Genomic DNA, 18422 nt, shown 5'->3' with positions numbered 1-18422 from the left:
GATCTTTTGATGCACAAATTAATTTTGTTTAAATCAGAGATCTGTGTACAAATTGTTAACTTGGAAGCCAATACATGTAGAGAATGCTGTAGGTATACAGCCATTGCTTGTCTTAATGTTGTTAACTTATCCCTGCCATTAATATTATTGAAGGAGATGCCATGATCCACAGGTGTTTGGATTTCTTTTATGTCACTGTTTTCATAATTTCCCTGTTGTTTATGTTCTCTAGGTGTTGCTTTATTAGTAAATTTCTTACATTTAGTTTATGACTTTATTCATGTGTTCTGTTCTTTATGTATTTGGATTTTCCCAGTTCCATCTTTTATCCTTTCCCCTTGGTTAGAAGTGTCTGTATCTAAGTTCCCTTTCCTCAGTCTCCCTCCACTTCTTCTGCCCCACCTGCTTCACATTATCTTGTAATTAACCTGCTTCCTATGTCATTCTCCACTTGCCCCTCAGTATATCTGCCCATTGTTGTCATCGTTCATTGCTGGCATCTTCTGTGATGCTGCCTTCTTCTGTTTTGATTTTGCCATTACCGTCTGCTCCTCTGTCCGTGCTCCATGTCTTGTTCTCCTCATGCAACTGTAAGTTTTCATTTTATTTTCATTAGTAAAGAACTTCACCTCAATCTCTGCATTTGGGTTCTTCACAACTGAAAACATGCCAGGAACAGGCTATGGTTGAAAAAAAAAAACCAAGACGCATTACTATCGTTTTCAGCAGGAGTCAACTAGCAAGTTGAAATGAACACGTGACAAGTGTTTGTGTGTTTATAAAATTCACGTCTTTAATAAACCCATTTAGTTCAACATTTGAAATAAGCACAATGTTTTTTTCCTGAGGAATTTCACATGCATTAGCAATTTTACCTGAATACAGTGTTAGTTGCCATCTGGTGGACACTTTTGACTCTGTTACCTTCATAACTTATTTATAAAGACATTATAATATAAAGGTTTCTATAAAAGATTAGCAAAAATTCTTTAAAAAAAAACTAAAATCAGCTATGATTAGAAGAAAAAAAACATCATAGGTTAATATATCTAATCAAACTGGTGTCCAAAATACTGCATATTATGAATGTGGCTGTCTAAATTAAACAATTACCGTACTGGAAGCTGCAAGTAGACTAAATGTTTGAGAAACACTCATCCCCCTGTTAAATAAAGTAACACTAACTTGCCTGAATTATCCAGAGATGACGTTTTAAGCCAGTTTACATAAAAATATAATTGTAGTGTCAGGGATGCAACCAGACTTTTTCTTCCTGCTTTATCTAATAGTAATAAACTGAAAATAGTCCCAGTGTGAAGTCTCATTAAGACACCATTTTTCAAGAATAACTCATGCAATGGTTTTAAAAACATAACATGTTGTAAACACAAAGATGCCAGTACAGCCGTGGTTACATCCAGCTTTGAAACATGTAAATATAAAGTTAGCTTCGGATCACAGGGGCAAAGCCACATTATCCCACCTTCTCCTTGTGGTTGCTGCCGTTCTGCTCGACACTGCCTCGCCGCGGCTCGGATAAGAACCACACCTTGCCTTTAAGCTGAGCACAGAGGTAGGCTAAATCCTGTTTGTCCAGGGAGTGTGCCAGGGCCACATAGGCAGACAGCGTCCCGGCCAGCAGGAGTCTGTCCAGGGATAAGGCCGGCAGCAACCACAGGATGACGACCAGCTCCAGGAACACGGGGTGGCGGAGGTGGGACAGGAGGCGCTGAGCGGGCAGTGGCTTCTGAGAAAAAGGGTCCCCCAAACCGAGGCACTCATAATACACCTAAGAGGAGGAAGGCAAGGATTGTTAGTGTTGTAATTTGTTTTAAAAGATCAAATTTAGAACATTTATTTCTGAACAACTGGTCTCGAGTTTCATTTGATTTTTTTTATATTTCCAGGTGAAGAAAGTTAACAAAACCATTTCTGTCTTTGTTGTTTGTGCTTTTGTTTATTGCTGGTGTGGTTTTTCTTAGGGTTCTCTTTTTTTTATTTTGCAGACAGAATTTAATTTTAAAAGTCATTTCTGCATGGGAAGGGTTATGAAAAATAAATTCCCTAGAACTTATTCTCAGAACCGTTTTAACATTTCTTTCCAGGCTTGTCTGGTCTGAGGCCAAAGTTAATATTTTAAGCAGGGCTATTTGATCACATACTTTGAAGCTAGAAATATTGACACTGTGGATCTAAAGTGGTAACAATCTGGAGACCTCAGTGAAAATGTTGAGTTGCTGGGTTTTTGTCCAAGATGTAGTTCATAATTCTTTTCCAAACTATGCTAAACTTCCCCATCCAAACTTAAAATCAATAAAAACAAACACCTTAACTATTCTAATAATGGAAAAACAACATTAAACACCAAATTTTGTTTTGTTTTATGATTATGAAGAGCTCAAAATGAAATGAATGCAGTTAACAATTGGGTTAAAAAAGGCTTTAACACTGCAAAGTCTCAAAAATGTGTGGGACCCTTTTTCTTTTCATCAATTCTTGTATTTCTGATTTCAGCTTAGTTAAAGAATCTTAGATTTCCTCATAATTAAAAACAAAAATATATTCCCGCTTAATTTTCCTACCTGTTTGATACCCAGTAGTTCTGGGTAATCAAAAATCATGAGGATGCTGCAGATGATGGCCCAACAGAGGAAGTGCAGCGCAAAGCAGAGGAGAGGGAACCAGATACTCCAGGGTGCATGGCGCACTGACCACAGGCAGGGGGCGCCAGTCACTGGCTGCCAGTAACTCGTCAGGAGCTGATATGGATAAAAAAAAAATAACAACGGAAGCATGAAAAAATATAAATTTGACCGCCAAAGGATTACTGGATTTAAAAGGAGCTTGAATAAATCCCCCCCCCAAACAGTTTAGAAAAAGACAAGACAAACTGTAATTGCTGTAATTGCTTAGTTACAGTTAAATTACTTAAATTGGTTAGAAAGTAAACATATGAAAAGCTGACAAAAGGGCAAGTCGTTCTGTTTCCAAATATGACAAAGACTCACAAAAAGAGATATGAAAATATCAAATAACTGTACAGAGAATAAAAATGATCAAAAGGAGCAAAAAGAGAAAGAAAAATAAAACACCAAAAGAGACAAATATTTACAAAAAAGGTAAATAAGCGCCAAGAAAGGCCAATCAGGAGAACAGCTTAAATAAAAAATATATGAAAACAACACTAAGAGAGGGGCCTTAAAATCAAGCATCACAATTTTAAGTCATCTGAAACAATAACAGCAAATTACATGCTTTTATTTAAAAGATTACAAATATTATTAAAAAAATACATATTTTTCTTAAATCTTTGCATCGCTACAAACATGATTTGTCTCATCTGATATATGCCCATTCATACATGAATAACCCAACAAAAGCTGGGAGTCAACTAGTTTTTAGATATTAATGAAATAACAGGAACATTTTTATCTGCTTTTAAAAAAGATTGTTGTTATGGTTATGAGTCATCCATGACTGCGTCACATGACCTGTGGTTTTCTGGGGAAAATGGATTAGGTTTTACCAACTTGGGGGAATGTGGCTGTACCTGAAGGGCGAGTGCAGTAGTGAAGCAGTACGCAGTCCTGTTCAGGGCTCCCAGCACCGACTGCAGGGCCTGTTTGACCGGGGACCAGGCCAGCAGGCTGTGTTGCACAGTGAAGAGCGCCAACAAGCACAGATCCACAACGAGAGACCACAGCACAGAACTGTCCTTTAAGGCCACAGACCACGGGATGGAGTCTTAGTAGGTACAAAAGAGCAAGAAGTCAAGAGACGGCCATTATAAAAAAAAAAATCACTATTTTAAATCTGATTGAACTGACGGTTAGCGACAATACAACAACTCCAATATTTAATCGAGGAACAGAAAATCACAAGAATGAATCATAATATTCAAAACAACAGACAATACAAGTGGCCTATCAGCCAGTATGATTATTATTATTATGCAAAGAATCTTACAAGAGGAAAAAGAGATGGCAAGTGCAAACTTTATTTGGATAAAATACTTTTAACATTAATGCAAATGGGTTTTGTGCATTGACAGATAACTAGTTGAGGAAGTGTAATTATTTTACTTGTTTAATAATGTTCCATAATGCTAGGGACCTGTGTGTTTAGTCTCAGTTATCAATAATTAGTTCTTTAAGTTTGTTTAGAAACAAATGCTATCTGAGAAACTGGATTGTAAAATTGAAACTGTTTCATGATAAATATCAAATCTGTTCAATAGAAAAATAAATATTTAGATATATAGTTGTCCATACTTCCCAATTCTAATTACAATACTGTGAAAATGGATTTTGCCCCTCCCAGAGTTGTTCTGTTTTTGCTTCTTTTTTTTTTTTTTTTTTTAAATCACAAAAAATGTAAAAACAAAGTCTGTTGTGTCTGTGTGTCAGGTATCCGTGTACATCGTAAGCCGGTGTACCGGGAAATTTCCCCATGGTAACAATAAAACATTCTTTACTCCCTTGATTCTCTTCATGTTTCAGCTCATCACAGAAATCTTAATGTCAGACAAAGGCATTCAGGGTTCCAGCAAACCATAATAAGAGCCTTTATGTGCAGAAGGGGGAAAAAAAAACACGGATCAGTGGTAAAACCAGAAGCGTTCTGCCTACCAAAATTACTGGAAGAGCTCAGCGACAACTCATCCAGGAGGTCACAGAGAACCCAGAACAACATTTAAGTCACTGCAGGCCTGACTTGCCTCAACACTAACAAACAGTCTGGGCAAAAATGGCATCAGTGGGAGAGTTCCAATGCAAAAAATAAAAGCTGATAAAAATTAAGCTACAAACCCGGATCTTGGAAAAATCTTGGAAGACGCCACAAAGACTTTTGGGAAAACGTTTTGAGACGCATTACTGTGTGAAACTAACACTAAATTTCAGAATAGTGGTAAAAGTGTGATAGTCTGGGGTACTCATTTTTACTTACTAGAAAAAAAAAAGGAGGAGCATCATTCTGCTTGCAATAAAGTGGCAGAAAACCAAGAAAAAAAACCCCAAACAAAAACACTTTTAGAATATGTGGGAACCCTGATTTAACCCTACATTTCTTGTAAATGTAGGGTTACATTGTTTACATTTCAATTGTTTACATAAATCGCTGCTGCATCTGGATACCGTGAATAGCACACTGTCTATTTCCCCTGCATTGTTTACATTGTTTTACATTGCTTACATTTCAATTGTTTACATAAACCGCTGCTGCATCTTTATCCTGAAAATTAGTGCAATTTACTGTGATTTTTCAAGCTGTATGCAAACGAAATTTTGTTCTGTACACACCTTGTGCATACAAAATGACAAATAAAGCTGTCTAAAGTCTAAGTCTCTCTAAAGTCTAAATCTTTAATTTTACAATTCAGTTTTACTAAACAGTATAGCAGCAATACCATTCAAAAATGTAAACACTTCATTTTCATACAAACGGAAAAGGTTAGGCATAAACATAATTCTTTTAATAAATATGTTTCTGTGTTTTAGTATGTGTTTTGCTTTTCCTGGAGCAAGGACCTGGATGGGATTCAAACACAGCTCTTAAAGGTGATGAGTTGAGAAAAGAAAAAAAAAGGTGAAAATTACATCGTTTAAAATATGTTGTTGGTACGAAAATGACTAGTGAGTTCTGAGACTATCAAAACACCCCCACCGGAAGCTGCTACAGAATTATAATTAAAAATAAAAATAAAAATGAAAAACATTGTCGCCCAACGTGGGGCTCGAACCCACGACCCTGAGATTAAGAGTCTCATGCTCTACCGACTGAGCTAGCCGGGCACTGATAGCGCCAGAAAGGCTGTCCCAACTAAGGTTGAATACCGGCGCTATGTATCGGTTTTTTACAATTTTATATAGTTTGTTGCTTTGGTATAGTCTAAAAACACCCGAATATCCATCACGACTGTACATATACACCCATAAAAACAGGAGACAGCACTTTCCGGCTGTCAGCTTACTTATACAAGCGTTTACCTTGACAAAGCGTCGTCTCCCCTGTGATGTTATGATAGATGGGTCGAAACGACACGAACCGAATGAAGTCCGCGCCGGAAATGAAGACAAACAGCAGGTTTAACAGAGAGGCCGTGCAGAGAGCCCAGTTACGGGCTGTGACTGACGCCATTTCAATCAGCGCTGCTCTTCATTTCATGTTCACAGTTCCGGGAGAAAACTTGTTGTCAGTGCGGATTATTACCACGCGATGGCGCTGTTGCAAGCATGAGCCCGGAGTATTTTTAACCCACATGTCAAATTTGTTTTAATTTCAGAACAAAACGGTGTAAACTTTACCAGGGGTGTTGAAAAGAAAATAACATATTATTGATAATGGACAGTAGCAGCTATTACAAATTAATTTTTGCTCTATTAAGCCTTCGGCATAAAAGGTATCCAAAAGTTAGACCTAAAAAAATATAAGTATTATTATAAATTCAGACCAGAGAAAAAAACAACAACTAAAACTTTGATGTGTGGACTTCTGTAAAGGGCTGTAAATGTACTTTTTATTTTATTTTATTTGTTCACACACTTTTCGGGGTTAGTAATTTACATGGACAATGTCAACAGTAGGTTTGCAGAGTGCACATATAAACTTTTAAGGTGTTCACAACTTTTTCTCCTCACTTAACATTGCCACATAATTTATTTTTATACAACTTTTAGCTAGGAAATCAAGTGCTAAAGACTGTAATACAGTCATATTCAATCAGTTAGAATATGCATTTCTAAGAGGCTTGTTTTTCAGATTAAAAGTACCTTGTAAAAAAACCCCAACAACTTTTATGTCACTTTTGAACATACTTTTCATTAAGCCCCCATTTCTGCATGAAAATGTTGCTTTTTTATTGGTCTAATGCAATATTCTAATCTTATATGCTGTGTTTTTATTAGCTGGAGGTAGGAAAAATAATCATAATGGTCTTTAAAACATCGTCAGTCTGTGTTAATCTATATAACGTGTTTCTATTAGTGAATTGAGTTTCTGAAATAAATTAATTTTTCAATATTATTCTCATTTATAATATGACTATATTCTAAAAAGAAGACATAAGAATCTTTGGGGGCTTATCAAAATACAACTAAGATCACATAGTATCCCTGGAAAAGAAGTGAAGAGATCCATAAAATAAACAAATCTTTTATTACAGTAGCAGTCTTGCAGAGACAAAAAAACAACAACAACATAATAAAGTTGAGTTAAATTTCAAAAGAACAAAAGAAAAGATGTAAATGTAAATTTAATTATATGCAGATTTGGGGGTCTTAACAAATAATGTGACTTTAATTTTTTTAATCTTGTTTCACTTAATAAACCTAGCAGTTACTGCAGACGGAAATACAGGTCTTTCTTGTAATCAGGAACTTGTGTTTCGGTGGGACTACTTGTATAAATAAAGGTTTAGTAACTGACATTAGTCATTGTGGCTAAATCAGATAGTTTTACATGTTAGAACGAAACTCCTATGATAAATAATGTGCACTGCTGTTTTTAAAAACAAATTAGAATAGTTTTAAAGGTGCTATTCACAAAAATGTAAAACAAATAAGTTTCAAATGAAGGCTAAGTGGTTGTTAACTTACCTGCAAAGGTCTAACCTCTGCTTTCAAGACTAAGGCTGAGGCTGAATCTTTAGAATTACGGTAACAATTTGGGACACTTTGTATTGTATTTAAAAATAGATAAATAAATGAAAAATAAAATAAATAAATATTAAAAATGGACACCACGAAATCCAGAAATGTTTAAAAAACGTATGATTACTCAACCAAAATAACTTCTTGGTGTTAAACTAAAAATCATCATAATCAACAACTTGTAAGTTACTAAATTCAGCCACTGTTGCACAGTAGTTGTATGATGAATAATTAGGCCTGGGCAACGATTAAAATATTTAATCGCGATTAATCGCCCTGATTAATCGCGATTAATCGCGATTAATCGCATTGTATTTACAAACTCCAAGAATGAATTCAAAAGTAGTGTAAAGAGCACTTTTATTTTAATGTTCTGCTGCCATATGAACAAAAGTGTTGTAACATTTGTAGCACTTATTTTATACTGGATATTTTCAACCCATCTATTGAATTTAGTGCACTAGCTGATCTTTTCCTCATAAGAGAACAGCAAGCACTGCAGCCAAAATATGGCCTTTTTTGACCTGCTGTATATTAGCCAGTCCCTAAGCTTGATGTATCATGAAACTGTTGACCTTTTGGGTTTTGTGGTTTTTATTTTATTATTACAATTAAATAATAATAATAATAATAATAATAATAATAATAATAATAATGTTATGTTCAGTGTTTTTTCGCTAATCCACCTCTTATATATTTCAATCCTTATGTAATTTTGTCTGTTGTGTGCACCTGCCTGTTGCTTTAATCCTATAAATTTCCCCGTCGTGGGATAAAAATAAGATAGCTAATGTTATCTTATCTTAAATAACACTTTTTAATATATGTACTGGGTTCTTTCAAGGTCTTAATTACATGTTATGTGTGGGCTCCAGTAACATCCATCCATGCATCCATCCATCCACTGATCTACCTGGATGTTCCCTGGAGGACTGAAACGCCTCAGTCAGAGACGTCTGTCGGGGCAGTGAGAGAAGTTTCGTCTCCTCTCTCCGTTTCTGGGGCTCGACGTTTTCATGTTTTTTCACGTGCTTAGATAAATTTGTTGTGTTTCCACTGAAATGAACCGGCTTTTTACAAAACATACAGCTTGATTTCATTTACGGTATTAAAATAAAGCCAAACGGTGCTACTTCCCCTGTTCATGTTTTTTCGCTGCTGTGGTCTCTTTCAGCTGTTTGTTTGTTAAGTTTGTGTAAGAGCTGAGTGGGCGGGCCAGGCTGAGCCTGTGTGCTGATTGGCTGGCGCCGCTGAGCCATGTACGAGAGGGGAGGGGGAGCGGGAGAGCGCGCCTGCTGACTGACACTGACTGAAAGCATGTGAGCAACATGCGTTAATGCGCGATAAAATAAATATCGCCGTTAATAGTCTAATGAATTAACGCGAAATTAACGCGTTAACTTGCCCAGCCCTATGAATAATAAAAGATTTTTTGGAGAGTTATTAAAATATCTGAAGAATAATCAAAACGTTTTAAGTTTCCAGAAGTTTTAATTAAAATACAAAGCAAGGTCTGAAATTTTTACATCATGACAATGGAACAAGTTATTAGTAATATTACAGGTAAGTGATTTTGGTATAAAAGCAAGATAAATTGGCTTCATTTAGACGTATTGTGATATAAATGAGATTCCTAGGATGAAAACTCAAAATGCAGGGGTGGATATTTTTATGTTTGACAAACAATATAGTGTTGAACTGGCTTCAACTCAATTCTTTTTAAAACACAATAATAGAAGATCAAGCCCAAGACCAGGAATAATTGGTCTCCAGACCGTCTCGAGCCCTCCGTCCCTCATTAAGGGGGGGTAGTTCGCTGATATGGCTATGGATAAGTTCTATTTGTGTTAATGGAGTCATCAAAAGGTATGAGTTTAAGTTTGTCCTTCTGTTTCCAGTCAGGAATCAATGATAAGGACAGCTGGAAAATGAGGAAACTAAAGATTTATTTGCATAGCACATTGTGTAAAATGTCACAGTGATAAACCTATCTGCTTTAAATAAGGTCAACCTCTCCACTGTAACACTCGACATGATAATACTTGTTACATGATGCCACTCGAATTGACTCTGCAGATCCCTGAAACAGTTGGGAAAGGGAAATAATTAAAGGGTGAAAAAAGTGTCAAAGTTTGAATTCAGGTTGTTAAATGAAGCCGGAGCTCACCTCTGTCGGTAGTATCGGCATCATGCAGGCGCCACAAAGGGGAGACCGGACCCTGAAACCATGAGAAAGTCTCAGTGAAACTGAAAATCACTTTGTTCAGGGGTTTTTGCCTTTCTCATGACAGCCTGAAGGCCCGGCCTATTGTTGTGGTAATTTCACCTGTGATAGTCGGTGACACAGTAAACCCTGCAGTCTGAGTCCACAGCGAAGGGCTGACCCTGCAGCTCCTGGCGGCAGACCACACAGCGAAAACAGGTTGGGTGGTACGATTTTCCCCGAGCCTGCAGTACCTGATTGAGTAGAGTTTGTTCTTTTGCTCAGATTCGAAGTTCAAAGAGATGCACTCATGCGAAGTAAATAATGAAATGCTTGCCAAATCTGGGATTGGACTCCCACAGCTGTGACACACTTCTTCAGACGGATGAACTCCAGCGAACTGCAATAAAAAAAAAAACATTAAAATCTGGATAAAACGCACAACTACGCAATACAGTAAAAGCAACAACCAAACTGATACTTACCAAAAAATCATCTTCACAGTAGATGTGACCCGACACTGTGAAAAATGGCTGTCCTTTGAGCTGTTTGTCTGACATGAATAATATAATAAAATAGGTTAATATGCAGCAAGTTAGTCAGAATCAGTTTTAATCACCAAGTGATTAAATTCACACATTCCTTCAGGTCACATTCCTTCATGCAAGGAATGTGACCTCGGTTCCACTTTGCTTTCAATGAAGACATCTTAATTAAAATATACAATAAAGATAAACAACATAACATTTCTCATAATATACATTATCACTGAAAACTTCATAACAATAAACCTAACAATAACACATTTTAGCAACCAGCGAACACCAGCCTAATAGCTTCATCTACTTCATTTCCCAGTGATGTGCTTTTGGTAAGAAACCATGGTCATTAAAACTAAAAATGTGTCTCTGCATGTAGTCCATTTATAGTTTGTTTATCTAGACCTATTCTGAGCATTACATTCCTCCAGGTTCAGGGGACTGTTTGTAATCTTCATCTCATTACACACACAAGTTTATCACAGTTGGGCTCCAGAAATGTGAACTTCCATGAAGTGTTTACACATAACACTATGTTTACAGACAATTTAGTGCTGGAGTTTAAAACATATACAATACTGTATAAATAAATTAAGTCATCCCTCATGTCTTTATATTTTTCTTCCAGGCCAGACTATCTTGTAATCTTGATCTGTAGTTCTTCGGGATTTCTATAATTTAGGGAATTATAGAAGTTTTTGACAGGGGCGACATACACCCAGGGCGCTATTTTGTCAGGGGGCGGCACAGGGTTAATAAAAGAACAAGCTCTTCCAGGTGAAACCAAATGAATTTTATTTAGCCTAATTGTATGTCCGATCAACTGGGATTGTGTTTTCCTCTCCACTGTACACAATGCAAGCACACAATGTTTTAACAATCAAAATTAATAAATAAAAACGTGCCCAGGACAATGCTATGACACCCTACACTGTAGTAGCTGGTGTTACGCCCTCTGGTTGAACTTCAGTGAAATACAGGTGGCCTTCCCCCAGATGTCTCTGACATCTTTCTGGGGAAAGTTTCCTTCACTCATCCTTCCATCCCGAAAGTAGTCAATACATTATATATTCAGAAAAAGGAGGTTAAGAAATCGATCTATGTGAGAGCTGCAGGCCTGTAAAAACTCAAATTAGGCTACGTTCACACTGCAGGTCTTAATGCTCAATTCCGATTTTTTTTGTGAAATCGTATTTTTTTTGCGTGGTCTTTCACATTTCCAAATATATGCGACTTGATCTCCTTTGTGAACTGAATGTGTTCAATCTAAGTATCCCACATGCGCACTCGAGGACGCAATGACATCACACGTAGCAAGCGTCTTCAATGTTTGCGGAAGTAAACTTGGATATAATGCTGGCGCGCATTTTGCGGTCATTAATTTATTTTCTAACCGGAGCTTTCCCTCCATTGACTGCCCTCATCATTGTAGTCCGTTATGGGTGTCGTCTTTCTTTCCGCTTCTGCATAGCAGGACGCAGAATAGTGACGTTTGTCGAGTATCGGTGACGTACAGGTCGGATAAATGTGACGTGGCCGTACAGACACAGGTCGCATTTGAAAAGATCAGATACGTATCGGATTCAGGACCACATATCCAAGCGACCTGGGTCGCATTTGAAAAAATCCGATCTGTGTCGTTCAGACTGTCATAAAAAGATCAGATCCAGGTCGCATATGGGCAGAAAAATCGGAATTGGGTCACTTCAGGCTGCAGTGTGAACGTAGCCTTAATCTCTCCACTTCACACTGAAGGGCAGGGATTTGTCAGAGTTTTGTTCCTGCTCTCACCCCCTCTGTCCCTCAAGTTCCTGGGATATCGCCTTATCTATTGGTTGTCCCACATGCCAATCATTCTCATGCGTTCCTTGTTACAGTAGTTTCCGTTTGCTAGCTGTGCATGCGCACTTCTAGTGTTTATGTATCCGGTTAGCTTAATGGTTAGCTTCAGTGTTAGCCATTCATTGTAGCTCCACTGCTCACGCCAAGGTAGAAGTCCTGGTGGATAAAATTATGGTGAACTGACCAGTCCTACTGCAGCCAAGCAACCCCAAACCATAGCACTTCTAGCTTCAAAGTTAGCGTGAAGTTCTTTTCCTGGACTGCTGTATTTGGTTTACACCAAACATGTCCTCCTTCTGGCTGTCCAAAAAATATTTTAAACTCATCTATTCCAAGAATATTAGTTCAAGTTCTCTCTATTGAACCTCAGCTTGGCATTCATGTTTTTCATAGGGATTAAATGTGCCTTTCTTTCACATTTCCCATCAAAGTTAAACTTGTGTCACCTCCTTATGCAATTGCATATCAGTAGCACTAGAAGCCCACTGTGGATCCTGGTTTGGACGCTTCTTCTGGCATCTTGCTTGCAGGGTAAACTTGCTTATATGGCCAAACCTGAGCATGTTGGCAGTTCCTTTGAATGTCCTTGACTTGTGGAGTATTTGCCGTAGAGCAGAAATACGTTCACTCTTGCCACAACATTCAGGAGCAGACCAGCCAAAATGTCTGCAGTTTAACAGGGCAAACCTCCTTCCTTATCACATGCTCCTGACATGACACTTCTTTGTGTGACTTGGTCCATTTTAATTGGAAACTTTAAAGTATATTTTACAGAAAGCATTGCAACAGCTTTGCTTAGTTTAAATGTTAAATGTTAAACACCTTTAATCTCTTGGTATTAAAACGGACACTAAACTTCCCTGTGTCCAAATATGTTAGAAAACACACAAGCTTTCACCCGGTGCCCTAATATTTGTGACTACAGCTAAAACTCAGACGACCATTTACATTTTTCAGTTTTATTTTATTTCAATCTTTGGCAGAAGCACATTCTTAGAGTTTTACAATTGGTTCCCAAGGTACATCTTTAAAAAGTCTCCAATAAGGGGATTACCAGAGATCTGTTAGCTGAAATTTTTGTATGACGCCGATCACCTAAACCACCTCTCTGTACTTTTTCTCCGTTTCTTTCTGCCATGATCCAAGTTGGTTGTTTGTTTATTTTTACCTTGTGGGTTTAGTTAAGGGTTTTCTGTTAGTTCTTTTTTGTATAATTTTTAGTATTATTGTCCATTAGATTTCTTCCTGTGTTCCTTTTTTCTGCCCTGTCATTATTTTCTTACTTTCCCTCAGCTCCCCTGCCTTCATTGCTCTCACCTGTCACTCAGTTTATTGCTTTCACCTGAGCTCCTGCTTTTTCTCTTGTTTCATCCTCTCAATATAAGCTGCCCGGTCATTTTCTCCATTTGTCAGATCCTGTGTTAAGCAACCCCTGTCATATTCTCTGTTCCTTTCTCCTTGTAATTTCTTTATTTTTTTGCAATAAATTTGTTAGTATCATGATATCTCTGGACTCCTGTTTACTTCTAGGACCTGACACAACTTCTCAGAACATGACACTTTCTTGTTTCTTAAAGACACAGATACTGCACATCTGCTGCAGAGTGTTTTGTTTGTCCTGAAACTCCTTTTTATCCCTTTCTTGTCCACTATCCCTGTTTTTTAGCACCACTGTGATCTGGTATGAGGGCTAGCTGAAAAATCTGCCCAGTAAAAAACACTTTAAAGGACAGAATAACATAAAGCCTTGATGCTTAGAAGGGAAATATAAGGAAATTAGGCATTTTTGGAACAATATTATGTTTTTCATGTGTTCTATTGACTCTTCCTTAGTTAAGGCTACTCATAGTTACCATAACATTTGTAAACCAAGACACTCACTACAAGTGCTGCAGGTGAAGCATTTGTTGTGGAATAACTGTCCCATCGCCTTGCAGGCTCCTCCAACGGCGTACACTGCTTCACCGCATCTAGCACAGCTTCCTAAATGCACATGATATACAACCAAAGTTAAGATAAATAACAACATACAGAACAATACAGTTAAGGCCTCTAAAAAAGTGCTAACAGGCAGCCACGTCCATCCTTACCAAAGCAACGGCCGGGACTGTGTCTGGGCTCCATGTCTCCTCCGGTTTGTCCCCAGTTGTCTGGTTCCCACTCTGACAAGAGCTCAGAGAGTCTAAATTTACAGACAGCTGAAAGGAGAGCTGACCTCTGGGTTTACTGCTGTTGCTTCTTAGAGGGCAACCAGTCTGCAGACGCTCTGACTCCTCGACGGTGGCTGCTTTGCGCTTAAAAACGGACAGGGCCAACTGGTATGCAGTGAGAACATGGTTTATATACTGCTGGGGATCTTCACTCCAAATGGCAGCGGTGGGTCTTTGAAAAACAATTCCTCAAAGCCAGAAAACGTATTTTATTAATACATGTTAAAATGTATCATCACTACTATTAATCAGGTTGTATTTATGAATATTTAATCTGGAGTGGTCAGTTATTATCACCTTACACAGCACTGTTTCATAACTGTTGTCCAAATTTAAATTACTTGATAGATTCTCAGTCAAGCCTGTTTTTTTTTTTTTTGGGCTCTAGTGGCTTGCTTTTCATTATAGTAGGCTGACAGGAAGGGGGGTGGAAAAGGGGGAGAGACATTCGGCAAAGGACCACGGGTCAGATTCGAACCTGGGTCAACCGCATCGAGGACTAAGGCCTCCGTACATAGGTCACGCTACCTGCTGTGCCACAAGCGCGCCCAAGCCTGTTTTTGACTGATAAAAAAACACTTGTATTAAAGTAACAAAGTTCATTATGGGGGAAAAGTCACAGTTACAGTTGTTTATTTTCTTCAACAAAAGAGTATGACTTAAACAAATGCAAAAAAAAAAAAATCAAATACAGAATGTTTTGACACCTTATACTTTTTTATCCTCAGTAAGTAAAATTAAGTGAGTAAATTGTATTTGTATAGCACCTTGTGCACACAATAAAATCACAAAGTGCTTCACAAGAAAAACAAAATTAATCCATGTACATCCAAGTTAAAACCTTTTTTATATAGAAATCTCTTCAATTGTTCCTTAAAAGAAGGTGTGGGGTGGCATTTCTTTGGGGGGTCGCACAGCCCTCCATGAGCCCGCCAGAGGTAGTCTGACTGCCATTAGGTACAGAGATGAGATCCTCAGACCTGTCATGTGACCATATGCTGGTGTGGTTGGCCCTGGGTTCATCCTAATGCAACACAATGCTAGACCTCATGTGGCTGGAGTGTGTCAGCAGTTCCTGTAAGACTAAGGCATTGACGCTATGGACCGGTCCGCCTGTTCTCCAGACCTGAATCCAATGGAGAACATCTGGGACACCATGTCTCACTCCATCCACAAACAACACGTTGCACCACAGGCTGTCCAGGAGTTGGCGGATGTGTTAGTCCAGGTCTGGGAGAAGAGGTGATCATCCACCACCTCATCAGGAGCATGCGCAGGCGTTGTAGGGAGGTCATACAGGCATGTGGAGACCACACACAGTCAGTTCCTTAGAACAAGTCAAAATGACTTGTTCTAAGGACATTACATCAAAGTTGGATCCGCCTGTAGTGTGTTTTTTCACTTTAATTTAGAGCGTGGCTCTAAGTCCAGATCTTCATGGGTTAATAAATTTGATTTCCATTGATAATATTTGTGTGATTTTATTGTCAGCACATTCAACTATGTAAAGAACAAAGTATTTGATAAGAATATTTCATTAATTCAGATCTAGGATGTGTTATTTTAGTGCTCCCTTTATTTTGGGATATTACATCTGATCTGAACCACACCTGGTCTCTTGTGAAGCTCCCCTAGATGATATTTGTGTGAATTGACACCACAGTGAATTGGAATAAAAACTGCTGCTACTATTTAATATGTAGTGACAAACATAAAATGCCTTTTGTGTTCTTCTGCAGCTGGTCTGCACATGTGAAATGTTGAAGAGGAACTCCAGGAAACAGTTAATGTGTTACTGCCTCCATGTGGACGGTTTAGGCCAGGGGTCTGAAACCTTTACAATCCTCAGAGCCCCTCAGGTTCTCCTAAGTCCAGCTAAATAAAACATTTACAGCTGCAAATGTTACATTACTTTAAAAAATAAAAAGGCAATTTATACTTGTTGGCAAATGTCTTCTACAAAAACATGAAACGAGTCTCATTTGAGAGATAAAATGTTACTTTTTAATATAACATCCTATAAGCAGGTATTAAACATATTTTCATTAAACTACATAAACATTTTTTTTATTGATCTGATGTAATGTAATGTAACATTTCCAATGTTTTCATATGCTGTGTGCAGAAAAATCATCATAATTAACACAAATAAACTCTTGAAAACACCAGTCTGTGTGTAAGTAATCTATATCATATGTTTCACTTGTGAATTGAGTTGCTAAAATAAATCATCTTTTTGCTAATATTCTAAGTCATTGAATATGATTGTATAGGGAATCTGTTGTCATTCTGATTAACTACCATTTTATTTCTATTTTAAGGTAAAAAAAAAAAATTGCACAAAGAGGATGGATGCGTTTACTTCTTATGTTTATATGTAAAAACACACAAACACACATAATTTCCCATGTAATGACAAGATAAATAGATATGAAACACATTACTGGTACTTTTAGCGACTTCATTGCAATCATTCCACAACAAAACTGCTAAAACCGGCATTTATCATTATGTCTATGTTGGAAAGATCTTTGTAGGTTATTAATCATTTAAACAGCTACTGTGGGAAGTCCAAAGAGCCTCTGCAGACCCCTGGTCCAGGCTCGTCATCTTACCCGAAACCAGCTTTCTTTAAATAATACAAGCTGCTGCCGTAGATGTGTTTCTAATGTTAACCTTAACGGTCCATCCATCAATTTTCCAACACGCTTTATCCCTTATGGGGTCGCGAGGGGTGCTGGTCCCTATCTCCAGCTGTCAATGGGCAAGAGGCAGGGTACACCCTAGACGGGTCACCAGGCTATCCGCAGACCTTAACGGTCCAACATTTTACAAATATTGCTTATATCAATTGGTTATTACAACAGACAATATATTTAAATTTCTCTGTTTATTTGAGCAGTTTGCAACACTTCCTGGAGCTTCGCGGTCAGTGTTAATGATTCTCCATACAGTGGACGATCCAGGAAACAAAACGTGGCCCTGAAACCCCCAGAAGCAGCAGCAGCACATGTGTGGCTGTCCAGGATCTACAGTTTCATGGGACGGGAGGGGATATTTGACAGCTGCTGAATCTTCTCTGAGGGCTTGTTGTTTGGAGGAGAGACAGCAGTGCTACACTCACTGTGCATGCTGTTAGTTTGGTTTGGCAAAAAAAGTCCCACATGAGCTGCTTCACTCAAACCACAACCCTTTGTCAAAACGTTAGTGGGACAAAACTTTTACTCTTCTTTTGCTCTTTGACAATGGATTAAGAAGGGTAAAGAGGCTTGAACTGATCCGGATTGTTAAATTTCCGTCTGCATTTGAAGTACGGGGGAAAGTAAGGGTTGGGAGGATAAAAAATGTAACCCCATCGTGCGTTTATGAGTGGTCCAGCCCTCAGGTATGTTTCTGAACAGGAATGTCTGCGTGTTGGGAGGCATGTGGTGACAAGAGCAAACCTCTGCAGCTCTGGGAGTGTTCCTGACAGTGTCAGGCCTTCCAATGAAATCACACATGCTGTTGCTCCACTGTGGGAAAAAGAAAATGTCCCTGACTGAGCTCAAATCTAGTTTTGCATTTTTTTTTTTTTTTTTTGCTCATTTGCCTGTCACAGCAGACACTACTTCCTTTCCAAAGTTCTGCAGCACAGTTTGGATTTAGGGTTATTTTCCCCGCTGTGTTTTTGTAATATCCTTTGAATTGTATCCCACTGGAGGATAAATCATCTTATAAAAGAAATGCACTCTTGAAATAAATAACTTCAATTATTCCCGAGTCTCACAGGCTGCTTCCACACCCATCACACGCCTCATGTTGGGGATCCACACACAGCCCCATGCCAGCCATCTGTGGCATGCTTGTCCGCTTATAAATAGGGCGCCCATTGTGTCACACTGCACACGACTGTAACCCCGACCCACGCGCAATTCCGGTAAGGTATTTGTGCGTGTTTTTTGTTCAACGGCCCAGCCAGTGGCCGGACAGGATCTTCATC

General features: G+C 38.3%; 2 protein-coding genes and 1 non-coding gene across 3 annotated transcripts; all 3 read right to left on the bottom strand.

The window, feature by feature from the left end:
- Positions 1-767: 767 nt before the first annotated feature.
- nrm (nurim) lies at positions 768-6191 on the bottom strand. The gene is made up of 4 exons (XM_012870377.3): positions 5988-6191; positions 3551-3744; positions 2583-2759; positions 768-1789 (listed from the first exon to the last, which is right to left on the bottom strand). The coding sequence occupies exons 1-4, from the start codon at positions 6136-6138 to the stop codon at positions 1475-1477; spliced, it is 837 nt and encodes a 278-aa protein (XP_012725831.2). The 5' UTR covers positions 6139-6191; the 3' UTR covers positions 768-1474.
- Positions 5720-5792, bottom strand: trnak-cuu. The gene has a single exon. It is a non-coding gene; the product is annotated as a tRNA-Lys (tRNA).
- A 3384-nt stretch (positions 6192-9575) lies between the features above and the next one.
- Positions 9576-14495, bottom strand: LOC110369004 (LIM domain-containing protein 1-like). Its single transcript, XM_021320414.2, has 7 exons — positions 14324-14495; positions 14115-14216; positions 10338-10405; positions 10190-10252; positions 9976-10106; positions 9817-9868; positions 9576-9729 (listed from the first exon to the last, which is right to left on the bottom strand). Exons 1-7 carry the CDS (start codon positions 14355-14357, stop codon positions 9646-9648), a joined length of 534 nt encoding a protein of 177 aa, XP_021176089.2. The 5' UTR covers positions 14358-14495; the 3' UTR covers positions 9576-9645.
- Positions 14496-18422: the final 3927 nt, after the last annotated feature.

This window comes from Fundulus heteroclitus, chromosome 13 (genome assembly GCF_011125445.2).
Source record: "Fundulus heteroclitus isolate FHET01 chromosome 13, MU-UCD_Fhet_4.1, whole genome shotgun sequence".
Classification (NCBI taxonomy): domain Eukaryota; kingdom Metazoa; phylum Chordata; class Actinopteri; order Cyprinodontiformes; family Fundulidae; genus Fundulus; species Fundulus heteroclitus.
The sequence above is the reverse complement of the archived record's forward strand: the minus strand, read 5'-3'. Positions and strand labels throughout refer to the sequence as shown.

Excerpts from the sequence above, each read along its gene's own strand:
- nrm (XM_012870377.3), bottom strand. The coding sequence starts at position 6,138 with ATGGCGTCAGTCACAGCCCGTAACTGGGCTCTCTGCACGGCCTCTCTG. Across the intron at positions 3,745-5,987 it reads GGAGACGACGCTTTGTCAAG|ACTCCATCCCGTGGTCTGTG; the intron begins GTAAACGCTTGT and ends GTACCTACTAAG. Across the intron at positions 2,760-3,550 it reads CTACTGCACTCGCCCTTCAG|CTCCTGACGAGTTACTGGCA; the intron begins GTACAGCCACAT and ends TATCCATATCAG.
- LOC110369004 (XM_021320414.2), bottom strand. The coding sequence starts at position 14,357 with ATGGAGCCCAGACACAGTCCCGGCCGTTGCTTTG. Across the intron at positions 10,406-14,114 it reads CTTCACCTGCAGCACTTGTA|ACAAACAGCTCAAAGGACAG; the intron begins GTGAGTGTCTTG and ends TATTCATGTCAG. Across the intron at positions 10,107-10,189 it reads GGAGTCCAATCCCAGATTTG|GTACTGCAGGCTCGGGGAAA; the intron begins GCAAGCATTTCA and ends CTACTCAATCAG.